Source organism: Plecotus auritus, assembly GCF_963455305.1.
Source record: "Plecotus auritus genome assembly, chromosome: 5".
Lineage (NCBI taxonomy): Eukaryota > Metazoa > Chordata > Mammalia > Chiroptera > Vespertilionidae > Plecotus > Plecotus auritus.
This window is the reverse complement of record NC_137776.1, coordinates 185,400,795-185,423,413: the sequence shown is the minus strand read 5'-3', so window position 1 is coordinate 185,423,413 and position 22,619 is coordinate 185,400,795. Positions and strand designations below refer to the sequence as shown.

The 22,619-nt window shown below is 65.7% G+C and overlaps 1 protein-coding gene across 12 annotated transcripts in view; it reads left to right on the top strand.

Annotated features, from left to right (window-relative positions):
* The window catches only part of CACNA1B (calcium voltage-gated channel subunit alpha1 B), a 123,226-nt gene that overhangs the window by 76,439 nt on the left and 24,168 nt on the right, over nt 1–22,619 (top strand). For all 12 annotated transcript variants that reach the window (XR_013960695.1, XM_080670289.1, XM_080670284.1 and 9 more), the window contains 13 exons: nt 5,311–5,434; nt 5,862–5,991; nt 6,200–6,259; nt 6,512–6,618; nt 8,832–8,928; nt 10,202–10,362; nt 12,702–12,839; nt 14,400–14,601; nt 14,802–14,966; nt 15,227–15,337; nt 15,669–15,752; nt 22,278–22,394; nt 22,552–22,617. Coding sequence is in view for 11 of the 12 variants with exons in the window: in XM_080670289.1 (XP_080526415.1) it covers nt 5,311–5,434; nt 5,862–5,991; nt 6,200–6,259; nt 6,512–6,618; nt 8,832–8,928; nt 10,202–10,362; nt 12,702–12,839; nt 14,400–14,601; nt 14,802–14,966; nt 15,227–15,337; nt 15,669–15,752; nt 22,278–22,394; nt 22,552–22,617 (1,562 nt within the window). In the remaining variant the exon portion in view is untranslated. The remainder of the gene's footprint in view (nt 1–5,310; nt 5,435–5,861; nt 5,992–6,199; nt 6,260–6,511; nt 6,619–8,831; nt 8,929–10,201; nt 10,363–12,701; nt 12,840–14,399; nt 14,602–14,801; nt 14,967–15,226; nt 15,338–15,668; nt 15,753–22,277; nt 22,395–22,551; nt 22,618–22,619) is intronic.

The window sequence follows — 22,619 nt, the reverse complement described above, 5'->3', positions numbered from 1 at the left end:
AGTTTGATTATGATGTGTGTTGGCATGAGTTGCTTTAGGCTTATCCCGTTTGGGGTTTGCTCAGATTCTTGAATTTGTAGGTTTATGTCTTTTTGCCAGATTTGGAGTATTTCATCCATTATGTCTTTGACTACGTCTTCAGCTCCGCCCTCTTTCTCTTTTCCTTTCAGGACTGTGTTGACATGAATGGTAGATCTTTCATTATAGTCACAAAGGTCTCTGAGACTCTGTTAACTTTTTTCAGTCTCCTTTTCTCTGTTCAGATGGGTAACTACTTCTATTGTGTCTCTCAGTTCACTGATTCTCTCCTCTGTATGCTCCATTCTGCTGTTAAGCCCACCTATTAAATTTTAATTTCAGTTATTATATTTTTTCAGTTATGACATTTACATTTGGTTCTTATTTATATCTTCTAATTTTTTGCTAAGGTTTTCTGTTCCTTTTTGATATTTTTTTCAAGTGTGTTCTTAATAATCTGTGGAAGCAGATTTATGAACTTTGCATTATGGTCAGATAATTCTAACTTCTGTATTATTTGGTGTTTGTTGAATGTCTTTTCTCATTGAAATGGGTATTTTTCCTGATACTTGATGTGACAAGTGGTTTTTCTATTGAGACCTAGACATGTTGATATTCTGTTATTAGCCTGTGAGTCCTAGTTAAGTCTTTGTCTTAGCTGGTCTGCTGTGACGCTGCTCAGTGGGGTGAAGCGGGGAAACACTTGAATGTCACCTGCCTAGAAATGGACATCGGGAGTTAGCGTTCACATACGGCATCAGGCCAGGGCTGAGAGCCCGCAGGGATGTCCACCTGTTCCCTTACCATTTGTGGACAAGGCTCTCCTTTTCCTGTTGAGTTACTTGGGCACTTGTGTTAAAAATCAATTGGTGGGTGTTATTTCACTTCAGAAAAAATGTCTGGGGTTATGCACTTAAATGTTAGTTCTGTTACATAGTTTCATTTTTATTTTTCAGGCATTCCAGTTAGATAAATCTTGGATTACTTTGCCTGTTTTTTTTTTATTTGACTTTCTGATCCTTTTGAAAACTCATTCTGTCCTGGCCGGGTAGTCAGTTGGGTAGACCGTCGTCCTGATGTGCCGGCTGCAGGGTTCCCTGGCTCCACACCCTCACCAGCACTGTTGTTCGTGGGCTTGTCGGTGGCAGCCATTCTGGCAGGTGTGAGGTGACGTCTCATTGTGGCTTAACGTGCCTCTCCGATGACGAGTGATGGTGAGCATTCCTGGCATATTTCTCTGGGCATCTGTGTGTCCTCCTCGGAGAAGTGTCTGTTCAGGCCCTTGGCCCGTTTTCTAATTGAATTGTTTGTCTTCCTTTTGTTGAGTTGTATGCGTTCTTTCTGTATTTTGGAAATTAACCAGATTATAAGATTTTAATTTAATTACTTGATTTTGTATTTGTATCTCTTTGGTCTTATCCTGAAAATCGGTGTCTTTTCACTTTTGTAGGAAAGTTCTGGGTTTGCAGTCATAGTGAGCAGGGCCTACAAGAGCTTTGCCATAGGCCCTGCCAGGCTCCACCTGTGGGCAGCCGCCTCCACCATCAGCACCCACAGGCGGTGCGCCCGTTAGAGGCAGTGCGCCCGCACCGCCACGCCCCCGCCACCGGAGCCCACAGCTCGCGTGAGGCCGCTCCCGGGCTGTCGGTGCTGTGGTGTGGACCAGTGTGTGATGATATGTATCTGCCGAGACAACTAGAGAGCGTAGGTTCACTGCCCTAAAGTCCCTTTTGTCTTCCTGCGGTGTGAAGTGTTTTTAAAATGATGTTTTCTTTTAATTATGTTTCTAATCATTTGCTCCTATTGTATAGAAGTATAAGCAGGTTTTTATCCAGCCAGTTTCCAATCTCTCTCGTTACTCTAAATAACTTCCTGTAGACTATTTTGTTTTCTACGTAGATACAGTTACACCGCCTCTGAATATGATTTTGGACTCATGAACTTTAAAGTTTGTTTTTCAATTTCCAGTTGTAAAATTGGAACCTTAATCAATCTCTTTTGTTTCTGGTAACCACCCCAGTTTCTCACTTGATTGCACTGTGCTTAGAGAACATGAGCTGTGTGATGGTGAGGGCACGTTTGCCCAGGACACGCCGCCGGCGCCAGTGACGAGACCCTTCTCTGTCCGGTGGACTCGGGGTCCCAGCGCGATTTGTTTACATGCCCACGCCCCCGTCTGCTCGTGAGTCCCTTTGAAGTCCCAGGCCCCGGCCTGCAGTCTGGAATGGCGAGGAAGCCTCGGCTGCCCGGTGTGTCCCCCAGAATCCTGTGATCTTAGGGACCCCGTGTGTGCTGTCCCCTGAGTGCTAATGAATCAGGATGCTTCTCTGGAATTAATGACAAACGTTTACTCGAGGGTCCTAACCGTGCAGACCGGGATCCACTCCCGGTCACACCAGGGTGTTCTGAGCGTCTTGGGGGCAGAGCAGGTGCTGCGTCCTTGGCCTGTGGGTTGGTCCGAGCGGTGACATCAGGCCGTCAGGCACGCGGACCGGCTTTCCCCGTTCTGCAGAGGGCGCGCCATGCCTTCCCGTACGCACCAGGCACCGCACCAGGCTCTGCACCTTCAGAAGTTTAGGGTCTCGTCCTCGGCTGGTAGCGTGAGCGCCGTCCCTCGGGACTCGGCCGCTGGGGTTCGGTGGCTCGTTAGCGTGGCTCCGCTCCGGCTCTTCGCGCGGCGGTGTGCACCGAACTTGCTCGCTTCCCCGTCCGTCTGGCTCATGGGGACTTGGTTATCGGTCCGGTCCGGCCGGAGAGACTTGGAAGCGTGGGTGGGGAGTTACCTTCCGCCTCCACAGGGGCTTTCTTGGAGACACACTTACGGGTGCTTGTGGCTTCGCATGGGGCCAGCGTTTGTGAATGTTCCCGGGGCTTAAAAGGAGCGCGTTTTCTTTAATCTTGGGAACACGGCTTCCTGTGTCTGTCTTCCGAACCACTTCCCAGTTGGGCTGCTGAGTAGCCGTGCGCACACCGATGTCTTCCCTGGCTGCCTGGCTGAGCGGGGGCGCGGGGCGCCGGAAACCTCTCCGGCGGCGGGGAGGGGGGGCGGGGGGGGGTGTGTCCGCGCGCCCTGAGCCGCGCTCCTGTGAGCGCCTGAACGTGCAGCCGGAGCCGGACGCCTGGAGCAGACACAGCTGTTCTGTGGTCGTCATGGCACCCCGAGGTCTTTCACGGGCTTTTTTCTTACGTCCTCTGTAAGAACTCACTGGAACACGCGCTCGCCTCCTGCGTTTGGCGTCTTCACTGTGTGAAACGGCGTCTCGGGGACCGGAGCCGCTCGAGCTCCCGGGGCTGGTGTTCCGCCGTGAGCGCCCCGAGCTCCCGCTTTCCACGCGGCCTTGCTCAGGGCCTCCCGCCTGTGGGAAGGCCGGGCGCCAGGCTTGTCCCGGTCCGGCCCTGAGGCCCCTGTGCTGGCCCCGTCCTTGCGTTCGCTCCACCCCGTGCGTGTGAGGGCCCCTCCCTGCGCTCCCTCCTTCCCTCCTGTGTGCTCGGGAGTAGCTGCCTGCTCATCTGCTCGGTCACCACGAGCTTCCTCTCCTAAGGTTTAGAAGGGGGACTTCCGGTTTAGAAGGGGGACTTCCGGTTTAGAAGGGTGACTTCCGTCCCGCCCGCCCGGGGTGGCGGCTGAGGGGTGTGCCCCCCGCCCAGCGGCTCCGCACCCCTCCCCCGCCCCCTTGCTCCCGCCTGCGGCCGGCTCCCCGCCCCTCCCCCTCGCGCAGACGCAGATCTCTGGGCTTTCCAGACCCGGCTCCACACCACTTCTCGGCTCCCCTACGGGGCTCTCGGACCTTCCTCTAGGGCCGCCGGGTCCTCCGAGCCGCGCACTCAGCCTGGGAGAGCCGCGCCGCCTCGTGGGAGGACCCGGTGAAGAGCCAGTGGTGCGAGAGCTCTGCCGCTTGTGAGCGGAACCGGCCACACAGACAGACAGACAGGCAGACAGACACACAGACAGAGCCAGGAACAAGCCTGACAGCAGCGCACGCACCTCTGGGCCCCTGCGGCCGCGGGAGACCTCCCTTCCCCCCACTCCCCCCACCCCCACAGGGAGCAGGGCCTCGCTCCCTCTGCACGTCGCTCTGGTCTTGCCCCGCGTCCCCCACCATCACCCGCCGCCTCCTCCTCCAGCGCTGCTCTGCGGGGCAGACAGTGGGCAAACAGCCTTGGGAAAGGCGGGGGGGGGGGGGTCCTGCCCCCCCCCCCGAGGGGTGGCGCTTGCAGTTCTGTCGTGTTGACGGGTTCAGTGCCTGGAGACCTTGCTGTGTGTCCGCTCCTGTTGGCAGCGGTTCACCGGGGCGGGGGGGGGGGGGACGCGGCGTTCTAAGCTTCTTGGGCCCGAGCCATGGGCACGCCGGGTCAGTTGTTCGGCATCCTATCGCCTGTCTTTGTTAGGATCGGTTTTAAATGGCCTGTCGCCTGTCGTTGTTAGGATCGGTTTTAAATGTCCTATTGCCTGTCGTTGTTAGGATCGGCTTTAAATGGCCCCGCACGTCTGTATCTATATCCTCGTTCCTCGTCTCAGCGCCCTCACAGCCGCTGCGCTGTGGCTCTGCTTCTGCGGCCGCTGGGGGGCCTTCTGCTCCGTGTTGGGGGTTTCACTCTGAGTCCCTCCGCCGGGCTGCGGGCTGACGGACCCCGAACACGGGCCCACAGGCCGCCCTTCTGCACGGGTGCGAGGGGCCTCACCCGGGTCGGGGGGCGGGGGGTGATCTGCGTTTGCTCCGCAGAAGCTCAGGGCGTCGGGTCTGGGCTCCCCGCTGAGGGGCCAGCCCCCCCCCCCCCCCCCCCCCCCGCTGCTCGCTCTCGGTTTCCTGCTCTGAGACGTGGTCGTTGTGTTGAGTCCCTTTCCTTCGTTGGTGACCCGCGTCCCGCCAGGGCAGCGCCGAGCTGGGGAAGAGCGTTGCCCGCGGACGGGATGTACGTGAGGGTGGCACACACCGAGGCAGGAGCAGCACGAGACGTGGCGACAGAACCTGCGTGGCCGTTTCCCTGAGGAGCCTGCTGTGTGGGGGCCTGGGGGGGCCCGAGAGAGACCCCCAGGCAGTGAGCCACCAGCAGGTTCAGGAGTGGCTGTGGTCCGGCACCACCGAGGTCCCGCAGAGGCACTCGGGGCCCCCGTGCCGGCTCGGCCGGACTGTCCTCATTCCCGTGGTCAGCCCGGGGCTGCAGGGAGCTGGGCTCTCAGCCACACGCCTCTCCCCGGCGATGGAGCCAGGACAGCACCGGCCGCCCCGGTGAGACCTGTGCGGTGTGGGTGGTGCGCCACCCCCTCACCTGGCGGCCCTTTCCTTGCAGGTGGCAACGTGGACCTGGAGGGCCAGGCGGAGGGGAAGGAGGTGGAGGCCGACGGCGTGATGCGGAGCGGCCCCCGGCCCATCGTCCCCTACAGCTCCATGTTCTGTCTCAGCCCCACCAACCTGTGAGTCCCCTCCACCGGTGCCATGCCGCTCGCCCACGGCCCGTGACCCACACGCACATGACTGCTAGGCGTGCCCGGCGGGTGACGTGACAGCCTTGGGGCTCCTCTGGTCACCTGGGCCAGCCTCACTGTACCTGCAGGGGGGCCTCCCCACCTCCGGGGACTGTCCGGCTGTGCTGGGGCTCATCAGCTTCCGAGAGTCTCCCATCGTCCTGCTCAACCTGTGCCCTGTGGTCAGCGCCCCCTCCCCCATCGGAATAGCAGCGCTCAGCCCGCTGCGTGCGGCCGCCCCTTCCCGGGGTGCCCTCTGGGCCCAGCACCCGCCCTCTGGGCCCCCGGCACCTGCCCTCCTAGCCCAGCTTCCTGCCGGAGAGAACAAGCGGGCGGCAGGGAGGGGCCCCCCCGCTGAGCCCCACTTTGCCCCCAGGCTCCGGCGCCTCTGCCACTCCATCGTGACCATGCGGTACTTCGAGATGGTCATCCTCGTGGTCATCGCGCTGAGCAGCATCGCCCTGGCCGCCGAGGACCCCGTGCGTGCAGACTCGCCCCGGAACAACGTGAGCACTGCGGGGGGCGCGGGGGCGGCAGGAAGAGGGCGGCTGGGCCGGACGGAGCGGGCGCGGGGGCTGTGCTAGCGTCTCTCCCAGGACCTCAGCCCGGCCTCTGGCTGTCGGACTGGCTGCCCCGAGGTCGAGGTGGGGGGACCTGGCGCCCCAGGACGCCCCGCTGTGCGGCTGGCCTCCTGAGAGCGCGCCTCCGTGGCAGGTCCTGAAGTACATGGACTACATCTTCACGGGCGTCTTCACCTTCGAGATGGTGATAAAGGTGAGGGACCCAGCCTCCCCTCGGGGACTCGCACGTGCCCCCCACACACGTGGGCACTCGGGGCGTCGCTCACTACAGACTCCGCGCAGCGTCAGCCAGCGGGGACAGCGCCCTGCACTCCTGACCAGGGTCCCTGCTTTCTGGGCGTCGGGCTGGGGACGTGACCTGGGCCCCCTCCCCCACCCCAAGGCTCTGGGTCCGCCCTGCCCTTTCCCTGAAGTAACCGCCCTGAACTGCACTGCTTCCCTGAAGATGATTGACCTGGGACTGCTGCTGCACCCGGGGGCCTACTTCCGGGACCTGTGGAACATTCTGGACTTCATTGTGGTCAGTGGGGCCCTGGTGGCGTTTGCCTTCTCGTAAGTACCCACGTCTGCAGCCCCCAGGTGCGTGGTGGGGTGTAGGGGGAGCGCTGGCCTCCGGGGTGCCCGGAGCTCCGTCCTGCTCGGCCGGGGTGTGGGGGGAGGACCTCTACCGGGTGTCCCCGACGCAGCCCTGGTTCTAAAGTTGGGGGCAGCCTCTGGCTGCTCTGCTCCCGGCTCCTGGGCAGCTTCCCTGCCCTCGGCGGCTCCCGTGGGCGCAGCTGGGTGCTGGTGGGCGCCGTCCCCTGGGGTCCAGGCCATTTTCTCTGGTTCCCAGCGAGTGCGGCTGGGCCTGGGGCTGAGGCAGGTGTGGGGCTGGGTGGAGCCGGGGTCCCAGGGCGAGTGGGGGCAGGAGATGCAGAGACGAGACGGGACGAGCCGCAGGCGGGGGCGGGTCCTCCTCTGGCCCAGCCAGGCCTCCTCACTGACTCTCTTCTCTTTGTCTCCCTGGTGCTGGACTCCCCGTTGTAGGAGCTTCATGGGGTAATGCCTCCCCTGTCCCCTCACCCCGCCCACAGCTCAGCCGCCCTCGGGCCGCGTCATACGCTCACCTGGCTCACCCGCGTCATACGCTCACCTCTCATCAGCCCCCCTCACTCCGGGCTGCATGCTGCCGGAGCCACGTCCCCGGGCGGTGCCCACCTGGCCTGGGCGGGGCCCTGGGGGCCGGGTGGGGATGGTCCTCCATGGGGTGGCATGTGTCCCGTGTGAGTGTAGGAGGCCGGGAATGAGACCCCGAGGGCGGCTCCGCAGGGGGGCCCGGTGCCCCGTCTGTTCTCAGAGGCTCGGCCTCCTGCCCTGCAGGCCTGTCCCCCGACACCCGGCACTGAGGGAGGGGCAGGGAGACCCAGCCAGGCGCCCCAGAGGGAGAGCAAGCAGCCTCTGCCTTAGAGCCTCCAGAGAGAGCGCGTTTCCTAGGAAACAAGGGCAGGGTCCTCGCCTGCCCCCCCCCCAGGGGCCCCTCCCCGGCCAGCTCAGCGGGCGCTGCCAGGCTGGTTTGGGGAGGGTCAGGGCGTGGGTGAGGGGAGTAGCTGGCAGCATGCGGACGCCGGGACAGCCTGGGTTCAGGGGTGTTGATCTGCTTCCGGAACGCAGGCCCCAGCGGGGTCCCGGGGGAGGGACTGGGAGGCTCTAGCTCGGCTGGAGCCTAAGGAGACTGGGGGCCCCGCTCCCCTGACACGCAGGTCCCCTGAACGTGCGGAGAAGTGGCCCCTGAGCCTTAGCCGCTGCCCCACGTGGCCCTGTGGGTGTGGCCTTGGCCCTGAGCATGGCCTCCCGAGGCCCCTGCCTGGCTTCAGGGTGGCAGGAGGGCAGCCCCCAGAGTGACAGCTCCTGGGCCATGCCTGCCTGAGGGAGCCCCAGGTTCCCTCGGAGGGGCCCGCCCTGCTCTCAAAGGCCCCGGGCGCCTGGCCTGCTCCTCACCTCCTCCTCCCACCCTCCTGGCTGCTTTCTTCATCCGCGCCGCTGTCTTCACTGTCTCCTGTGGCTCTGCCTCCCCTCTCCCCTCTCCCTCCTTCCCTTCTCCGCCCTTTCTTTTTTTAAAATATATTTGTATTGATTTCAGAGAGGGAGAGAAACATCAATGATGAGAGAGAATCGTGGATCAGCTGCCTCCTACACCCCCCACTGGGGATCGAGCCTGCACCCCGGGCCTGTGCCCGGAGCAGGCATTGAACCGGTCGATGCTGGCCCGGCCTGAGCCACGCTGGCCTCCCCTCTTCCTTCTCTTCTCCTCGGTTTATCTCTTTCCTGTCCTCCTGCCCTCACCCCCTCCAGGCTCCTCTCCCTTTCTGTCCGTCGTCCGCCACGTGCTGTGTGGAGAGTGTTCGACGGGGACAGGACAGGCAGGGAGGTCCAGGCTGTCCTGGGACCTCCTCTCGGGGAGGAAGCAGCCTTTGGGAGCTGGGGTGGCACCGTGCCCACTGGTCCCTGCGCTACCCTCTCCCCTCGCTCCCAGGGCCGCCTCACGGGGGCAGGGCAGCTGGTGTGGGCCGGGAGGCGGGTGACGGAAGTGCCGGGAGAGCAGGTGCTTCCTGGCCCCCAGGAGCTGCTGACCTGGCCCTGGTCCACTCGAGGGGAGGCCTCCGTGGTGCCCATCAGGCCCCTGCCCTGAGGCCCGGGACAGACGCGGGGGGTGGCCCGGCCCAGGGGCCTTCGTGGGGACGGCGCCGGGTGCAGCCTGCCGTCTGCATGTGCGGTTCTCCTTCCAGAGGGTCCAAAGGGAAGGACATCAACACCATCAAGTCCCTGCGGGTCCTGCGCGTCCTGCGGCCCCTCAAGACCATCAAGCGGCTGCCGAAGCTCAAGGTGAGAGCCAGGGGGGCGTGAGGAGCGTGCGGGCGCCTGCACACACGTGAGCATGCATGTGGGCTGTGTGTGCCAAGGCACATGCACGTCATATGTGTCCTGTGTGTATATACATGTGTGCACAAGGTGCATACACGTGCGTGTATGTGCACACTGGCCACGTCCTGCGGCAGCTTCTGAGTGAGGTGGGGGTGAGCAGAGCTGAGGGGAGCCCCATGTGAGATTTGCTCAGACCACGCCATGTGGGGGGATGGGCCCTCTCCACTCGGACGCCCCATGAGAGCCATTCCCAGCAGCGCCGTGGGCTCCCGTCCTGTACCTGCGGGGCGGGGCGGGGCCCGGAGGTGGTGCGGCTGAGGTGCTGGGTGAAGGAGGGTGTTGGCGGGGCGGGGCAGGGCCCTGAGGTGGTGCGGCTGAGGTGCTGGGTGAAGGAGGGTGTTGGCGGGGCGGGGCGGGGCCCGGAGGTGGTGCGGCTGAGGTGCTGGGTGAAGGAGGGTGTTGGCGGGGCGGGGCGGGGCCCGGAGGTGGTGCGGCTGAGGTGCTGGGTGAAGGAGGGTGTTGGGGGGGCGGGGCGGGGCCCCAAGGTGATGCGGCTGAGTGCTGGGTCAAGGAGGGTGCCCTGTGCTTATAGTCGTCCATCCCCGGAACCTGTGCGTAAGGTGTTGTGAGCAGCTTGGGGGTGCGAGCCTGGGGGAGACAGCACGGGTTATGGGGCAGCTTGCCCAGAGCCTGTGGGGAGGGCGGGCTGGGAGGTGACGGAGGCAGCCAGCGGGGCCGTGTTGGGCTGTGCCCGGGGACACTGCAGGTGGGCGCGGTGGCTGGGTCCAAGCCGCGCGCCAGGCGGTGTCTCGGGAGACGCTGTGGACCGGCCCTGAACACTAGGGCAGGGCAGGCTGTCGGCCTGACTCTGAGAGGCAGGGCTGGGGCCAGGCCAGCGGGCAGGGAGCGCTGAGCTTCAGGTGTGGGAACAGGACAGTCCCTGGGCCACAGAGCATGCCCACGCGCCCGGGCCAGGCTGCCACGGTGCGGCTGCTCCTCTGCCTGCGTGCCCTCCGACACCAGGAGGCCCGGGTCCCTCCCTTCCCCCTGGGCCAGCCCTGACGGGAGCGGTCAGGCGCCTGCTCTGAGGCACCCGCCCCCTGACGCCTCTCCTGGCCCCACCCGCCCGCTTGACACGTCCGAGATGACCCTCCCTCCCGAGGCAGGCCCAGGGCAGGCAGCTGGCCGAGGTCCCGCCTGCCGGGCCGGTGCTGAGCCTGCACCCCGCCCCCAGGCCGTGTTCGACTGCGTGGTGAACTCGCTGAAGAACGTGCTCAACATCCTCATCGTCTACATGCTCTTCATGTTCATCTTCGCCGTCATCGCCGTGCAGCTGTTCAAGGGCAAGTTCTTCTACTGCACGGACGAGTCCAAGGAGCTGGAGCGGGACTGCAGGTGACGAGGGGGCAGGGCCAGCGCAGGGGCAGCTGTGAGGGCTCGGGGGGGGGTGCAGCGTGGGCGCACCGCGGGGGGGGCGTGCACCTGTCCCTGGGCCACACGGGCTCCAGGGTGGGGAGCAGCACGTGGGGGCCAGGCTCTTCCTCCGCGGACACGCAGGGAGCTCCCGGGCACGGGCATGCTGGAGGTTCTGCACCCCCGAGACCAGGCCAGGCCCCAGGTCAGCGGGGCTGCCTGAGGCTGCGGCCACTGCCTCCGTCAGAAGTAGGCGAGGCGGGTCGCTCCTGTGGGCGCCGAGCGGGCCGCACCAGCTCCCTCCTCGCCACAGCCACGGTCCCGCTTGTCTGTGTGACTCCACCCTGGCTCACCCGCTGTGGCGCGGGGCATGTGGGGGCTCCCGCGTGTGGCTCTGGGTCCCTCGGCCACGGACGCAGGGGGTGTGCACCCCACTTGTGGGCTGTGCGTGTGCTCGCCCACACGGGTGCTGTGTAAGCTCGCACCCCCAGTGACGTGGCCCGAGCCCACCCGCCATGCCGGCGGGCGTCTCGCTTGGGCCTTCCTGGCGTGGGTGTGGTGCCACTCTGGTCAGTTGGCATGGCCCTCCTCGGGCTGCGCCTGTGCCAGCCTGTGCCCGTCCCCCTGTAGGGCTGTCTGTCTGTTCCTGGTTGGTTTGTGGGAGTTCGTTACCCCCGGGCGGGACACCCCCGCCAGCTCTGGCTCTTGGCATGTTAAGGAGCGTGCGGGCGGCGTGTGCCACACGGGCCACGCCATCTAGCGTGCGTTCCTGGCGTTCAGTGCTCAGTGGCTGGGTCAGCGGCCTGGGCCCCCCCGAAAGCCGTGTCTGCCTCTACATGGCCGCGGTTTTTCTGGGCTGACGCTGCTGCCGGGGGAGGGGCGAGGGTGGGATTTCCCATCTGAGCAGCCCCGTGCCCTGGAGAAGGCAGCCTCTCCCTGCCCCGCGCAGTCTGGTTCCCGCTGAACAGTGTCGGGGTGCAGTTCATGCCGTAGCGCTCACCCCTGCTGCGCACAAGTCCGCGGGTCAGGGTGTGGCGGCGGGGGCCACCCTCACTCGCCACCGGAGGGCGTTTCCTCCCCTAAAACCCGCAGAGCCCTGGCCGCGTGGGTGCCTCCTGCCTCCCCGCTGCCCTGACCTGCGTGCTGTGTGCGGGTGTGCGTTCGGGACACGCTGTGGACACGCAGGCTCACTGGGTGGTCTCCTGGGTTTCCGAGGCCGTTCCTGCTTGCGGGTCCCTGGCTGGGCCACCTTGACCTCTTTACTGCCTGGGGTGGCCGCCAGCTGTCCCCCCTCGGTCACTGTGCTCTGCGGGGAGCATGTGCGAGGGGTGTGTGGACAGAAGTTCTCACGGCCCCTGAGCCGGCACCGGCGAGGGCCGTGGCAGCGGGCGGCTCCGTGCCAGGGTCGGGAGGAGCCAGCAGTGTCCTGCCAGGGTGGAGGGGTCTCCAGGTCCCGCCACGCGCGGTTTTCCTCTCCGAAGGAAGCAGCTCAGTACGTGCCGCCAGCTGCGGGCGGCGTCCGGCTCTGACGCCCTCCCTGGGGGTGAGTGCTGGCGAGCACTCCCCACGTGCTCGTGGGCCTGGGTCTCCTTCGGGAAAGGTCCCCTCACACCCGGCGCCCGTTCCATCTGAGGTGCTTGTCGTTGTGACGGGGGCGCCTCGGACGGTGCGGCTCCGCTGGGGGTGTCCATGCACCAGTCGGGGTGCGCCCAGGAGGCAGCTGCTCCATGCTCCTCCCTCCCTCCTCCCTCCCCCTCCCTCCCCCCCTCCTCCCCCTCCCTCCCTCCCCCCCTCCTCCCCCCTTCCCTCCCTCCCCCCCCCTCCTTCCATCTCTCCCTCCCTCCCTCCCTCCCCCCTCCCCCCTCCCTCCCAGCCCACAGAAGAAAGAAAAGGAACAGATCGCGTGAACGGCCACAGGGTCTTCACGTGTCCTGGAGACGCTCCCCGCTCAGAGCGGCACTTCTCGGGGTTGGCCGTTCCGTGAGTCGATGGCGTCTTTGAGGCACCAAAGCTCTAAGTTCCGGTGAAGTCCTGTGTCTGGGTTTGTTGGACGTTGGCGCCACATCTAAGGACCCATTTGCGAATCAGCGGCCCGTGTTTCTCCCGGGAGGTTTCCGGGGGGCCCCGGGCTCAGGCCTTGGTCCACTTTGAGGTGGTCTGAGCGAGGTGTGCGCCCGGGCCCCGCGTCAGGCTTCTGCGCGTGGACACGCACGGTCCTGCCACGCGTCGCAGAGCCTGCGCTTGCTCCACGCGGTGACAGCGTTTCAGGAGCCGCTGCCTGCACAGGCCTGGCTTTGACCTCTCCCCTCTGTCGTGCCCAGGGGCCAGTACCTGGACTACGAGCGGGAGGAGGTGGAGGCCCAGCCGCGGCAGTGGAAGAAGTACGACTTCCACTACGACAACGTGCTCTGGGCCCTGCTCACGCTGTTCACCGTGTCCACGGGGGAAGGCTGGCCCATGTGAGTGCGGGGGCTGGCAGCCACGCAGCCAGAGAGAGGGCGGGGCCTCTGGCTCCTCCGTGTGGTCTCAGTCGCTCGGCAGGCGCCCGCGGGCTCCTTCCCGCTCCTGCCAGTGAGGGTGGCCGCGCTCCAGAGGAGCTGGTGCGGCGAGTGATCTCCTGAGAGCCCTTCGTGGCTGGTGCCAGAGGGCGGGCCTCCGTGTCTCCGTGCTGCCCTCGGGCTGCCAGAGGGGCCTTCGCGTTCCCCTCTCGAGTAACAGGGTTTCCTCTGGGACTGGCAGGGACCCCTCAACATAAACCCTGCTGAGCCCTGGACTCCTGAAGCAGGGGAGCTGGCTAGTGGGTGGGCCGGGTGTGAGCGGGTGTGGGCCGGGAGAGGGCAGGTGGGCTGGGTGTGAGAGGGTGTGGGCTGGGAGAGGGCAGGTGGGCTGGGTGTGAGGGTGTGGGCTGGGAGAGAGCAGGTGGGCTGGGTGTGAGCAGTTGTGGGAGAGGGCAGGTGGGCTGGGTGTGAGAGGGTGTGGGCTGGGAGAGAGCAGGTGGGCTGGGTGTGAGCAGTTGTGGGAGAGGGCAGGTGGGCTGGGTGTGAGAGGGTGTGGGATGGGAGAGGGCAGGTGGGCTGGGTGTGAGCAGTTGTGGGAGAGGGCAGGTGGGCCAGGTGTGAGCAGTTGTGGGAGAGGGCAGGTGGGTGTGAGCAGGTGTGGGAGAGGGCAGGTGGGTGTGAGCAGGTGTGGGAGAGGGCAGGTGGGTGTGAGCAGGTGTGGGAGAGGGCAGGTGGGCCAGGTGTGAGCAGTTGTGGGAGAGGGCAGGTGGGTGTGAGCAGTTGTGGGAGAGGGCAGGTGGGTGTGAGCAGGTGTGGGAGAGGGCAGGTGGGTGTGAGCAGGTGTGGGAGAGGGCAGGTGGGTGTGAGCAGGTGTGGGAGAGGGCAGGTGGGTGTGAGCAGGTGTGGGAGAGGGCAGGTGGGTGTGAGCAGGTGTGGGAGAGGGCAGGTGGGTGTGAGCAGGTGTGAGAGAGGGCAGGTGGGTGTGAGCGGGTGTGAGAGAGGGCAGGTGGGTGTGAGCGGGTGTGAGAGAGGGCAGGTGGGTGTGAGCGGGTGTGGGAGAGGGCAGGTGGGTGTGAGCGGGTGTGAGAGAGGGCAGGTGGGTGTGAGCGGGTGTGGGAGAGGGCAGGTGGGCTGTGTGTGAGCGGGTGTGGGAGAGGGCAGGTGGGCTGGGTGTGAGCGGGTGTGGGAGAGGGCAGGTGGGCTGGGTGTGAGCGGGTGTGGGAGAGGGCAGGTGGGTGTGCGCAGGCATGAGTGGTGAGCGTGGGGGGCGGCAGGCAGAACTGCCGGGCCTCTCCCCTCCCTGGGACAGGAGCTCAGGCACGGGAGCTGCCCTGGGAGCCCTCCCGCAGCCCTGCACACACCGCCTGCTGGGAAGGTCGCCCACCTCCAGCCAGATGGCACGTGGGCGGTGGCTTGGCCCACAGGGGGCAGCGCCATCCCTGGGCTTCCTGAGGGGGCCTGCCTGGGAGGACCGCTTCCCAGCGGCGGCGGCGGCCCTGACGCTGTCGCTGCCCTGGCCAGGGTGCTGAAGCACTCGGTGGACGCCACCTACGAGGAGCAGGGCCCGAGCCCCGGGTACCGCATGGAGCTGTCCATCTTCTACGTGGTCTACTTCGTGGTCTTCCCCTTCTTCTTCGTCAACATCTTCGTGGCTTTGATCATCATCACCTTCCAGGAGCAGGGCGACAGGGCGATGTCCGCGTGCAGCCTGGAGAAGAACGAGGTGGGCGCGCCTCCTGCAGCCTGCGGTGGGGGGGGTGTGGGGGGCGGCCCTCTGGCTCCTGCCAGATCCGGCCAGGGAGGCTGGGAGGTCGACTCCGCTGCCTCCTCGCACTGGCTGCCTGTGAGGGGAGGCGCCAAGTGCGTGTGCCGTGGTGCTGCGTGGGTCCGCGCTGAGCTGCGGGCACGGCTTTGTCCGAGCAGAGAGCTTGCATTGACTTCGCCATCAGCGCCAAGCCCCTGACGCGGTACATGCCCCAGAACAAGCAGTCTTTCCAGTACAAGACGTGGACGTTCGTGGTGTCGCCGCCCTTCGAGTACTTCATCATGGCCATGATCGCCCTCAACACCGTGGTGCTGATGATGAAGGTGCGTCCGCGGGGCGGGCCTCCCTCCCCACGCAGGGGCCGGAGCTGCAGGCACTGCCCGGTCAGCACGGGCGCCGTCGGGCCTGTCACTGGCTGCAGGCTGAGACCGGAAAAGGTCTGGGAGGACACGGGCAGCGGGGAGGAGTGGCCGCGGGCTGGGCAGCTGCTGTCCGTCCCGCACACTGACGGGAGCCAGAGCGTCCCCGTCCGTCATGGGCGTCGGGACAGCCGCGCCCGTGGCCAACGCTCTCCTCCCGGCAGTTCTATGACGCGCCCTACGAGTACGAGCTGATGCTCAAGTGCCTGAACATCGTGTTCACGTCCATGTTCTCCATGGAGTGCGTGCTCAAGATCGTCGCCTTCGGGGTGCTGGTAGGCGCCGCTCCTTCTGGGCCGCGTTGTCCAAGGGGGGCCCTGGGGGCTCCTCGTTTGGAGCTGGAACTTCCCGAGCCCCAGGCGCAGACAACCCTGCGGGGGCCCCACTGCCCGAGTCTGTGCCCAGGCCAGCTCCGGGAGGCGGGGGGGCCAGGTCCCCTCGGGGCATGTGGCTCTCCGCTCTGCCCCTGCCCAGCCTGGTGTCTGCATGCCAGGCCTGCGCTGTCCCCTGGGGTGGCCCATCGCCCCCTGGCCCGTCCTGACTAGGCCCTCCTGGCGCCCCCCTGGCAGAGCACTGACTGGGCACTGACGGCCCCTCTCTCTCTAGAACTACTTCCGAGACGCCTGGAACGTCTTCGACTTCGTCACCGTGCTGGGAAGTATCACTGACATTTTAGTCACGGAGATCGCGGTAAGTGCACCTGCTGTCCCCAGGGGCTCCTTTCCGAGGCGCTCCCTCCGGGGCGGCAGGACGCTCTCCACGGGCGGAGCTGGGAGCAGGTGTCGCCCCAGCAAATGCTCGCTCTTGGACGAGAAACCGTCCCCAGAACGTCTTCCGGTGGCTGCTCAGGTCACACCAGCAGGACGAGAGGCCTTACCTGTGTGTGTCTGACGCGTGGCCCCCAAACTCAGAGCCAGGACGAGCTCAGGCTGTTGACAGCCCAGGTGTGCTTTCGGTGGGAAGCGAGACGGTGGCTCTGCTCAAGCATGGACGGTGCCCAGCGCTGGCCCATGCTGGGCGGACCCGCTGAGGCCGGGCCTTGAGGCGCATTTCTGAGCCCCGCGCTCGGCGTTGGTGGACGGCAGGTTCTCCAGGAGCTGACCTGAGGTGGGGCTCTTGTGAGCGTGACTGTGGGAGGTGCTCCCGACCCAGCCCAGCCGTAGAGAGCGCGGGGTGGGGGTGGGGGGGGCGAGGGACAGGGCAGGTCGCAGACCCCAGGAGAGGTAGGCTCCCAGCCCCAGGGCCAGGATGGAGGGACAGTGGGGGTCTCACCATGAGGCCGCGCCGCTCTGCCCACCTCACGTGTTCACCTCATCGATTCCGGGGCGGGGGGGGGCACCCTGCAGGAGGAGAGGGCTGGGGGAGTCAGAGCCCCCACGGCCATCACCCCCTCGCACACGCCTTCCGCTGCCGCGGCCCCGGCCCCTCCCCCTGTGCGCCGCACTGAGTGCAGCCCCTGCCCCAGCAGCTTAGAGGGTTCAGACAGGTCACAGGGCCTGGCGCTGTGGTCAGTGGCTGAGCGCCAGCCCCAGGTGTGACCGTGCCCTGTGGACATGCTGAGCTCTGGTCCTAGGTGTGGCCTCCACTGTGGGGGGCTGCAGGGGCTGCACCTGACACGCGTGAGGACGAGCTTTCGTGTCCCGGGCACGAGGTCTCACGGTCAGACAGCCCGCCCGGGCCCAGCAGCCAGGACGTGGCCTTGCTCCGGAATCCAGGTGTCTGTGCGGACTTCTCCGTGGGCGTGGGGACCCCACCTGGTGTCCCCATCCCCCCGCCAGCCCGCCGAGCCTCTCGCACTGAGGGTGGTCCCACCAGGACGTGCTCGGTGGTCGTGCGGCCTCCACGCCCACAGCCCTCGGTGGGGAGCGCGGTCAGCGGCTGCCTTGCCTGCGCTCTGGGCCGCGTCCGGACGGTCCACTCCACCGGACTGTGTTGTCCACCTGGAGTTCCAGGAAAGGTCATCTCGCCCTGGACACCCCCCGGGGTACGGACGTGAGGACGCCCCGTTGGTGCGAGGCCCGTGCAGTCTCCGCACCCGCTTTTAAAAGGGCAGAGGGAGAGGAAACGTGAAACGTACCGTAAAGGCCGGCGGAAGGACAGTGTCTGAAGGGACGGCCACAGCCACGCCCACCATGGCGGAGACTTAGAGCTCTGAGCGGCACACGCCGAGCCTGGCGTCCCGGGAGCGAGCCGGGGGCCTCGGGCAGCTCTGCCTCCCACAGTCCGTGTCCCAACTTCACGGGGTGCCGTCAGGGCTGCGGGGAAGACGCCCGAGCGCGTAGGTTTTATGCGAGATGCCAGCCGTTAGCAACCCAGGAGCTCCTGCCCGACACGGCGCTTGCCGCAAGCTCCACGCGGACGCCGTGGCGCCGGCAGCATTGGGGAGGAACCGCCTGGAAGCCAGAAGAGGCCCGTGAGGCCCGAGCAGCCGTGCCGTGGCGCTGGGCGGCCGCCTGTGCCCAGCGAGGGCAGTCCCAGCTGCGCGGAAGCCTCGACGACGAGAACAGCCTCGGAGCGGGCGGGCCGTGCCGCCACGTCACAGCGTCACGCGATGAAGCTGGGAGCGCCCACGCGGGGCCCTGGGCCTGAGCGTGTGGTCCCCCCAGGAAGCCGAGACGGGCCTTCGCTCACGCACATCCCAGCCTCGCTGAAGGGGCAGGGAGTCCGGAGGTGGAGCTGCTTGTGTGACAGCGAGTGGGCATGGCCCCGGCTGACGGCAGGCTCAAGGCGCTGTCCGTTAAAATAGCGACGACCTTGCTTTGTTGGGAACTTGACAAGCTGCTTCTACCATCTCCGCGAAGGAGAAGGTGCCGCTGGAGGTGTGGGAGGGAAGCACTGGCTCCTGGCGGACCCGCCGTGGGTGGGGCCTCGATGTGCGAGGGCTGGGCTGCAGCTCGGCGGGGAGCCAGCCTCTGTAGCCGGCGCTGCGGTCACGGGCAACGTGGGGAAGCCGACGTGAATCTTGGCTCACACCGTTCACGAAAACCTATTTCAAAATGACAGAAAGACTTAAATATCAGAGGCAGAACTTACAAATATACTTGTATTGACTTCAGAGAGGAAGGGAGAGTGAGAGAGAGAAACATCAGTGATGAGAGAAAATCGTCCATCGGCTGCCTCCTGTGCGCCCCCCACTGGGGGTCGAGCCTGCCACCCGGGCCTGTGCCCCGACCGGGAATTGAACCGTGACCTCCGTTTTCATAGGTCGATGCTCAACCCCTGAGCCATGCCGGCCGGGCGAGAGGCAGAACTTGACACCTCTGAGAAGAAAAAGCGGGAGGACGTCTTTAGACCTTGGGGTAGGGACTGCTTTGTTAAGCAGAACATAAAAGGCACCAGCCCCACCTGAAGAAGACTGTGCCACGGAGTTTCCGTTTATCCGGGGAAGGAAGGGCCGTCCGGGCCCAGAGCTCCCCTTGTTCTCCATTCCTGCGTGGGGAACCGGTGCCGCGGCGCCCAGCGTGTCGTTACTTTTCTTCAGGACGTGTGTGCATACGTGTATTTATGTGCAGTTTTTCCATGTGAGATGTTCTATGGCTTCTGAAACCTAAGGGTCTGAATGATCCAGGCTGCCCCCCCACTGACGGCACCGTGGCCGCGCGGATCCCTCCTTGGACGCGGGGATCTAATCCCGATAAGGCACAGCGCTCCCTCCGTGGGGCTCCTGCGTCCTCACCAGAGGGCGGTGCCGAGCGAGCGGCTGCGAGGAGGGTCAGGCAGGGTGGGTGCCTGCTGCGGCACAGACCGACAAACAGGAGGCTCCCCTCCCAGGCCGCAGGTGGCAGACGGTGCGGGAGCCCGGAGGGCCCAGCGCCTGCCCGAGCAGCGGGACACGCAGGCGGTGGCTTGTGGCTGGGCAGACCCTGCTTCCGACAAGCCCGAGGGGCAGCGTCACCTGCAGGCCGAGGCCGAGGGCGGTGGGGAGCTCCCTGCCCACCTGTGGGCGCTCCGTTCCGCGCTGCCCGAGGCCCGCCTTCCCGCGTGGCCTTTCCTTCCATCTGTAGCCACTTCATCTTGGCGAACGCACTGTTCTTCCTCAGGCAAAAATATCGGTGTCAGTTCCACCCCCGACTTAAAAACAAATCAGAGCGAGTGCCCTGCCCAGGGCCGCGGAGACCGCACCGCGGGCGTGAAACTGACATTGATTTCTTTGCCTGGAAACAAAAAAATAAGTGTGTCATTTTGAATTTGCATTGCAAATAGGAATGCAAATGAACGCCACTGTCTGCATCACCTACCGAGTTCAAAACAGCGTTTTGATGCATTTTCAGCAAAATGCCCGTTTCCCAAAAGCTGCACCCAGCGCCGCCCGGAGCCTGCGTTCTGCTCATGTTGATCATTTTCTCCTTTGTTTTCTGTCTGTCCTTGACTCACCTTCACCTCCTGTGACGCACGCCATCCAACCAACACACCGCGAAACCATGCCCGCGTCTGTCTGTCTCGCCTGCTGCTCACACTCCCCGATTTGTAAATAATTCGCAAACGTTCATCCATGAAAACATCACGTGTAGGAAAGGGTCGGTTCCATGACTTCATGGTTCTTACAGCCCCTCGCCTGGCTTGCTGTGCTGTCCGTCCTGCTAGCCTGGCCCTGCCCCGCCCCGCCCTCCCCGGGTGTGGTCGCAGCCCCCGCGCCACTCCTCGCCACCGCTGCACGGTCTGGGCCAGCAGGGGCTCCGAGGGGGCGGGAAGTGTCGGGACTCGGAGGCGGGGAGGTTCTGCAGGCCGTGGCTTTGGCTGAGCCTGGTTGAGTCCATGGTTTCTGTGGCACATCAGCAGCAGACCCAGTGGCCTTCGGAGTCTCCCTCGGGGTCCTTCCTGCAGAGCCTGCCGGGCCAGCCTGGGGCGCAGGTGGGGGGACCGGCCCAGGAGACAGCCTGCTCCGGGCTCGTCACCCGGGCGCCCCTGGTCTGGGTGTGCGTGCCCTGGGCGAGCAGGCTGTGGGCACCCGGGTGGCTGACAGGCCTCCGTCCAGGTGTCCGGGACCATCGGAGAGGAGAGCAGAGACCTGGGGCAGGCCGAGCCGCGGCTGTGACTGGCCAGTCGTGCGAGGCGGCAGGTGGTGCGCTGCCTGTAACGAGGGGTGTTCGTGACGAGGCCCCGGTCGGAGTGGAGACTCCTGAGAGGCTCGGGCCCGTGTTGCTGAGCCCGTGGTCCCGGCAGCATCTCCCACGTGTCGTGGGCGTGGGTCTAGGCCAGTGGTCGGCAAACTGCCACTCTGTTGACCACTGAGTTTGCCAACCACAGGTCGAGGCGGAGTGTCCGCCATCATCAGCCGAGCGAGGGGCCAGCAGGTGTGCCCGGGTCTCGGGGCGGCAGCCTTGGCTTCGCTGTGACCTTGACCAGAGGCACTGACGTGCTGACGCAGGGGCGCTGGCCCCAGCCTGGGTCAGCCCACCACCTGGTGCGGTGTGACCAGCCCAGTGCTGTGCAGTCCCCGCCGCACGACCCCCACAGGGGAGGGGCTCCGAAGGTCTCTGAGGGGGAGCCGGGGCTCAGAGGGGCCGGTACTGCGCCCCCGGTGGCGGTCTCCCCCACGGAGGGTGCGGGGCCTGGCTCTGAGGTCGGTGTAGCTGCTCCCGGGTGCCACGGAAGCCATGGACTCGGAGGATGGGCGGGGTGCCCACCTCCAAGGGGTGTCCGAGGCCAGAGGTGACCGTGCACGGCCGTGGGGAGGTGCCGCGGGCTGCCCCGCCCTGCATGCGACCTGGTGGCGGTGCCTGGCGGCTCCGGCGGGTGCAGCCACAGCGCACCGTCCCCGTCACGCGCTTGAGCGTCTGTGGCCGCTGTCACCATCTGTCCTCACGGCTCTTGGGCTGTCTGTCTGTTGCCACCCGCCTGCCCCGAGTGCCCCGGAGCCCGAGAAAGAAGCCCCGGGTGGGAGCTGGAGTCCTGGGGAAGGGACTCTTCCCAGCGCAGCTCGGCGACCAGCCCAGCCTCCTTGGTGTGCTCCCCGCTCCCCGCAGCTGGGTCTCCCCGTGTCCCAGAAGTCTGGGCTACAGCTGCCGAGCAGGTCGCTCCGAGCCGGGCAGGTGCACCCGTCACCGCCGCCCTGGCCGCTCCCAACCCTCCAGAACAGGGGCTTCAGAGGGAGACCCCAGAGGCAGGCCTTTCCGCCCCTTCCGTGTCAGCTGAGTCGCCCTGGCCTGTGCACAAAGTTCTGTGTCCAGTGTCCACCTCCGGAGGAGACTGGCCCTCCTGAGAGTCCCCAGGCCCCTGAGGGGTCCCTGACCACTGTGCCCCACTGGGGTCCCCTCCGCACACGCCAGTGGGGGGGCTGTAGGCAGCCTGCACCCCAGCGTCCCGCTCTACCCCTGCTGGTCTGGACCACAGCCGGCTCCTCCTCATGCCCGCTGATGGCCCTCCCACCCAGGGGCCCGTCCCCACCGGCCCTCCCGCAAGCCGGGCCTGGGAGCCGTGGGCCCCTCCCCAGCAGAGGCAGAGTCCCCGCTCCTCTGGGAACTAGGGGTCAGGCCCTGAGGGGAGAGATCAAGGAAGTGCAGGCAGGGGGGGTGGGGCCACTGTCCCTGGAAGCCCGTGACACCACCACCACCACCACCACCACCGGTGGCCCGAGCCCAGACAGGCAGCCCTGGAGTGTGGCCCGCCTGCATGCTGCCGCCCTTGGTCTAAGTCCCCGCCCCCCACCACGGGCTCGGACCACCAGCCTGCTGTGCCTCAGACACGCGGTGGCGGGAGCCGCCTGGGCCTCAGCACCATCTCCTCCGCACTGCCCAGCTGTGCCCCGAAAGGGCTGGGCCATAGCTCAGGCGCCCAGCCGGGAAGCCACACCCCAGGCCACCCGTGGCCGCCGGAGCTCTGGTTCAGACCTGTCCTGTCCGGACGGGAGGAGGCCTCTGTGAGCAGCAAGACCACCCCCCACCCCCCGCCCCGGGGCCTCTGCAGGAGGAGTGGCTGTCTCTGCGGCCCTAGCTGGCTCGGTGCTGGGGGAGGGGAGGGGAGGGGAGGGGCGGCCCGCAGGGCAGGGGACCCGCCGCCTCGCTGTCCCTGCCGGGCCGGTCTCTGACCCGCTGCATGAACTGAGGGCGATGACAGGCTTTCCTTCCCGAAGGGGCTGCTCACTGCGCGGTGACTTCGTGGTTCTCTCCCTAACCTGCCCTGCCTCGCCCCGGCCACAGCTGTGGGGAGAGGTGGGGGGGCAGCTCCGTGCAGGAGGCGGGTTCCGCGGGTCAGAGAACTGCCTTGTTCCCCCAGAACAACTTCATCAACCTCAGCTTCCTGCGCCTGTTCCGCGCCGCGCGGCTCATCAAGCTGCTGCGCCAGGGCTACACCATCCGCATCCTGCTCTGGACCTTCGTGCAGTCCTTCAAGGTGAGCCGCAGCCGCCGGCCCAGTGCCCGTCCGTCCGTCCGTCCGTCCGTCCGCGCTCGCAGACGCCCTGCGCGCTCAGCAGCGGAGGCTGTGTGGTCCGTGGGGTCGGGGAGGGTGGCACTGCCACTGGCCGCTGACCCGCCTCCGTGTCCCACAGGCCTTGCCGTACGTGTGCCTCCTGATCGCCATGCTGTTCTTCATCTACGCCATCATCGGCATGCAGGT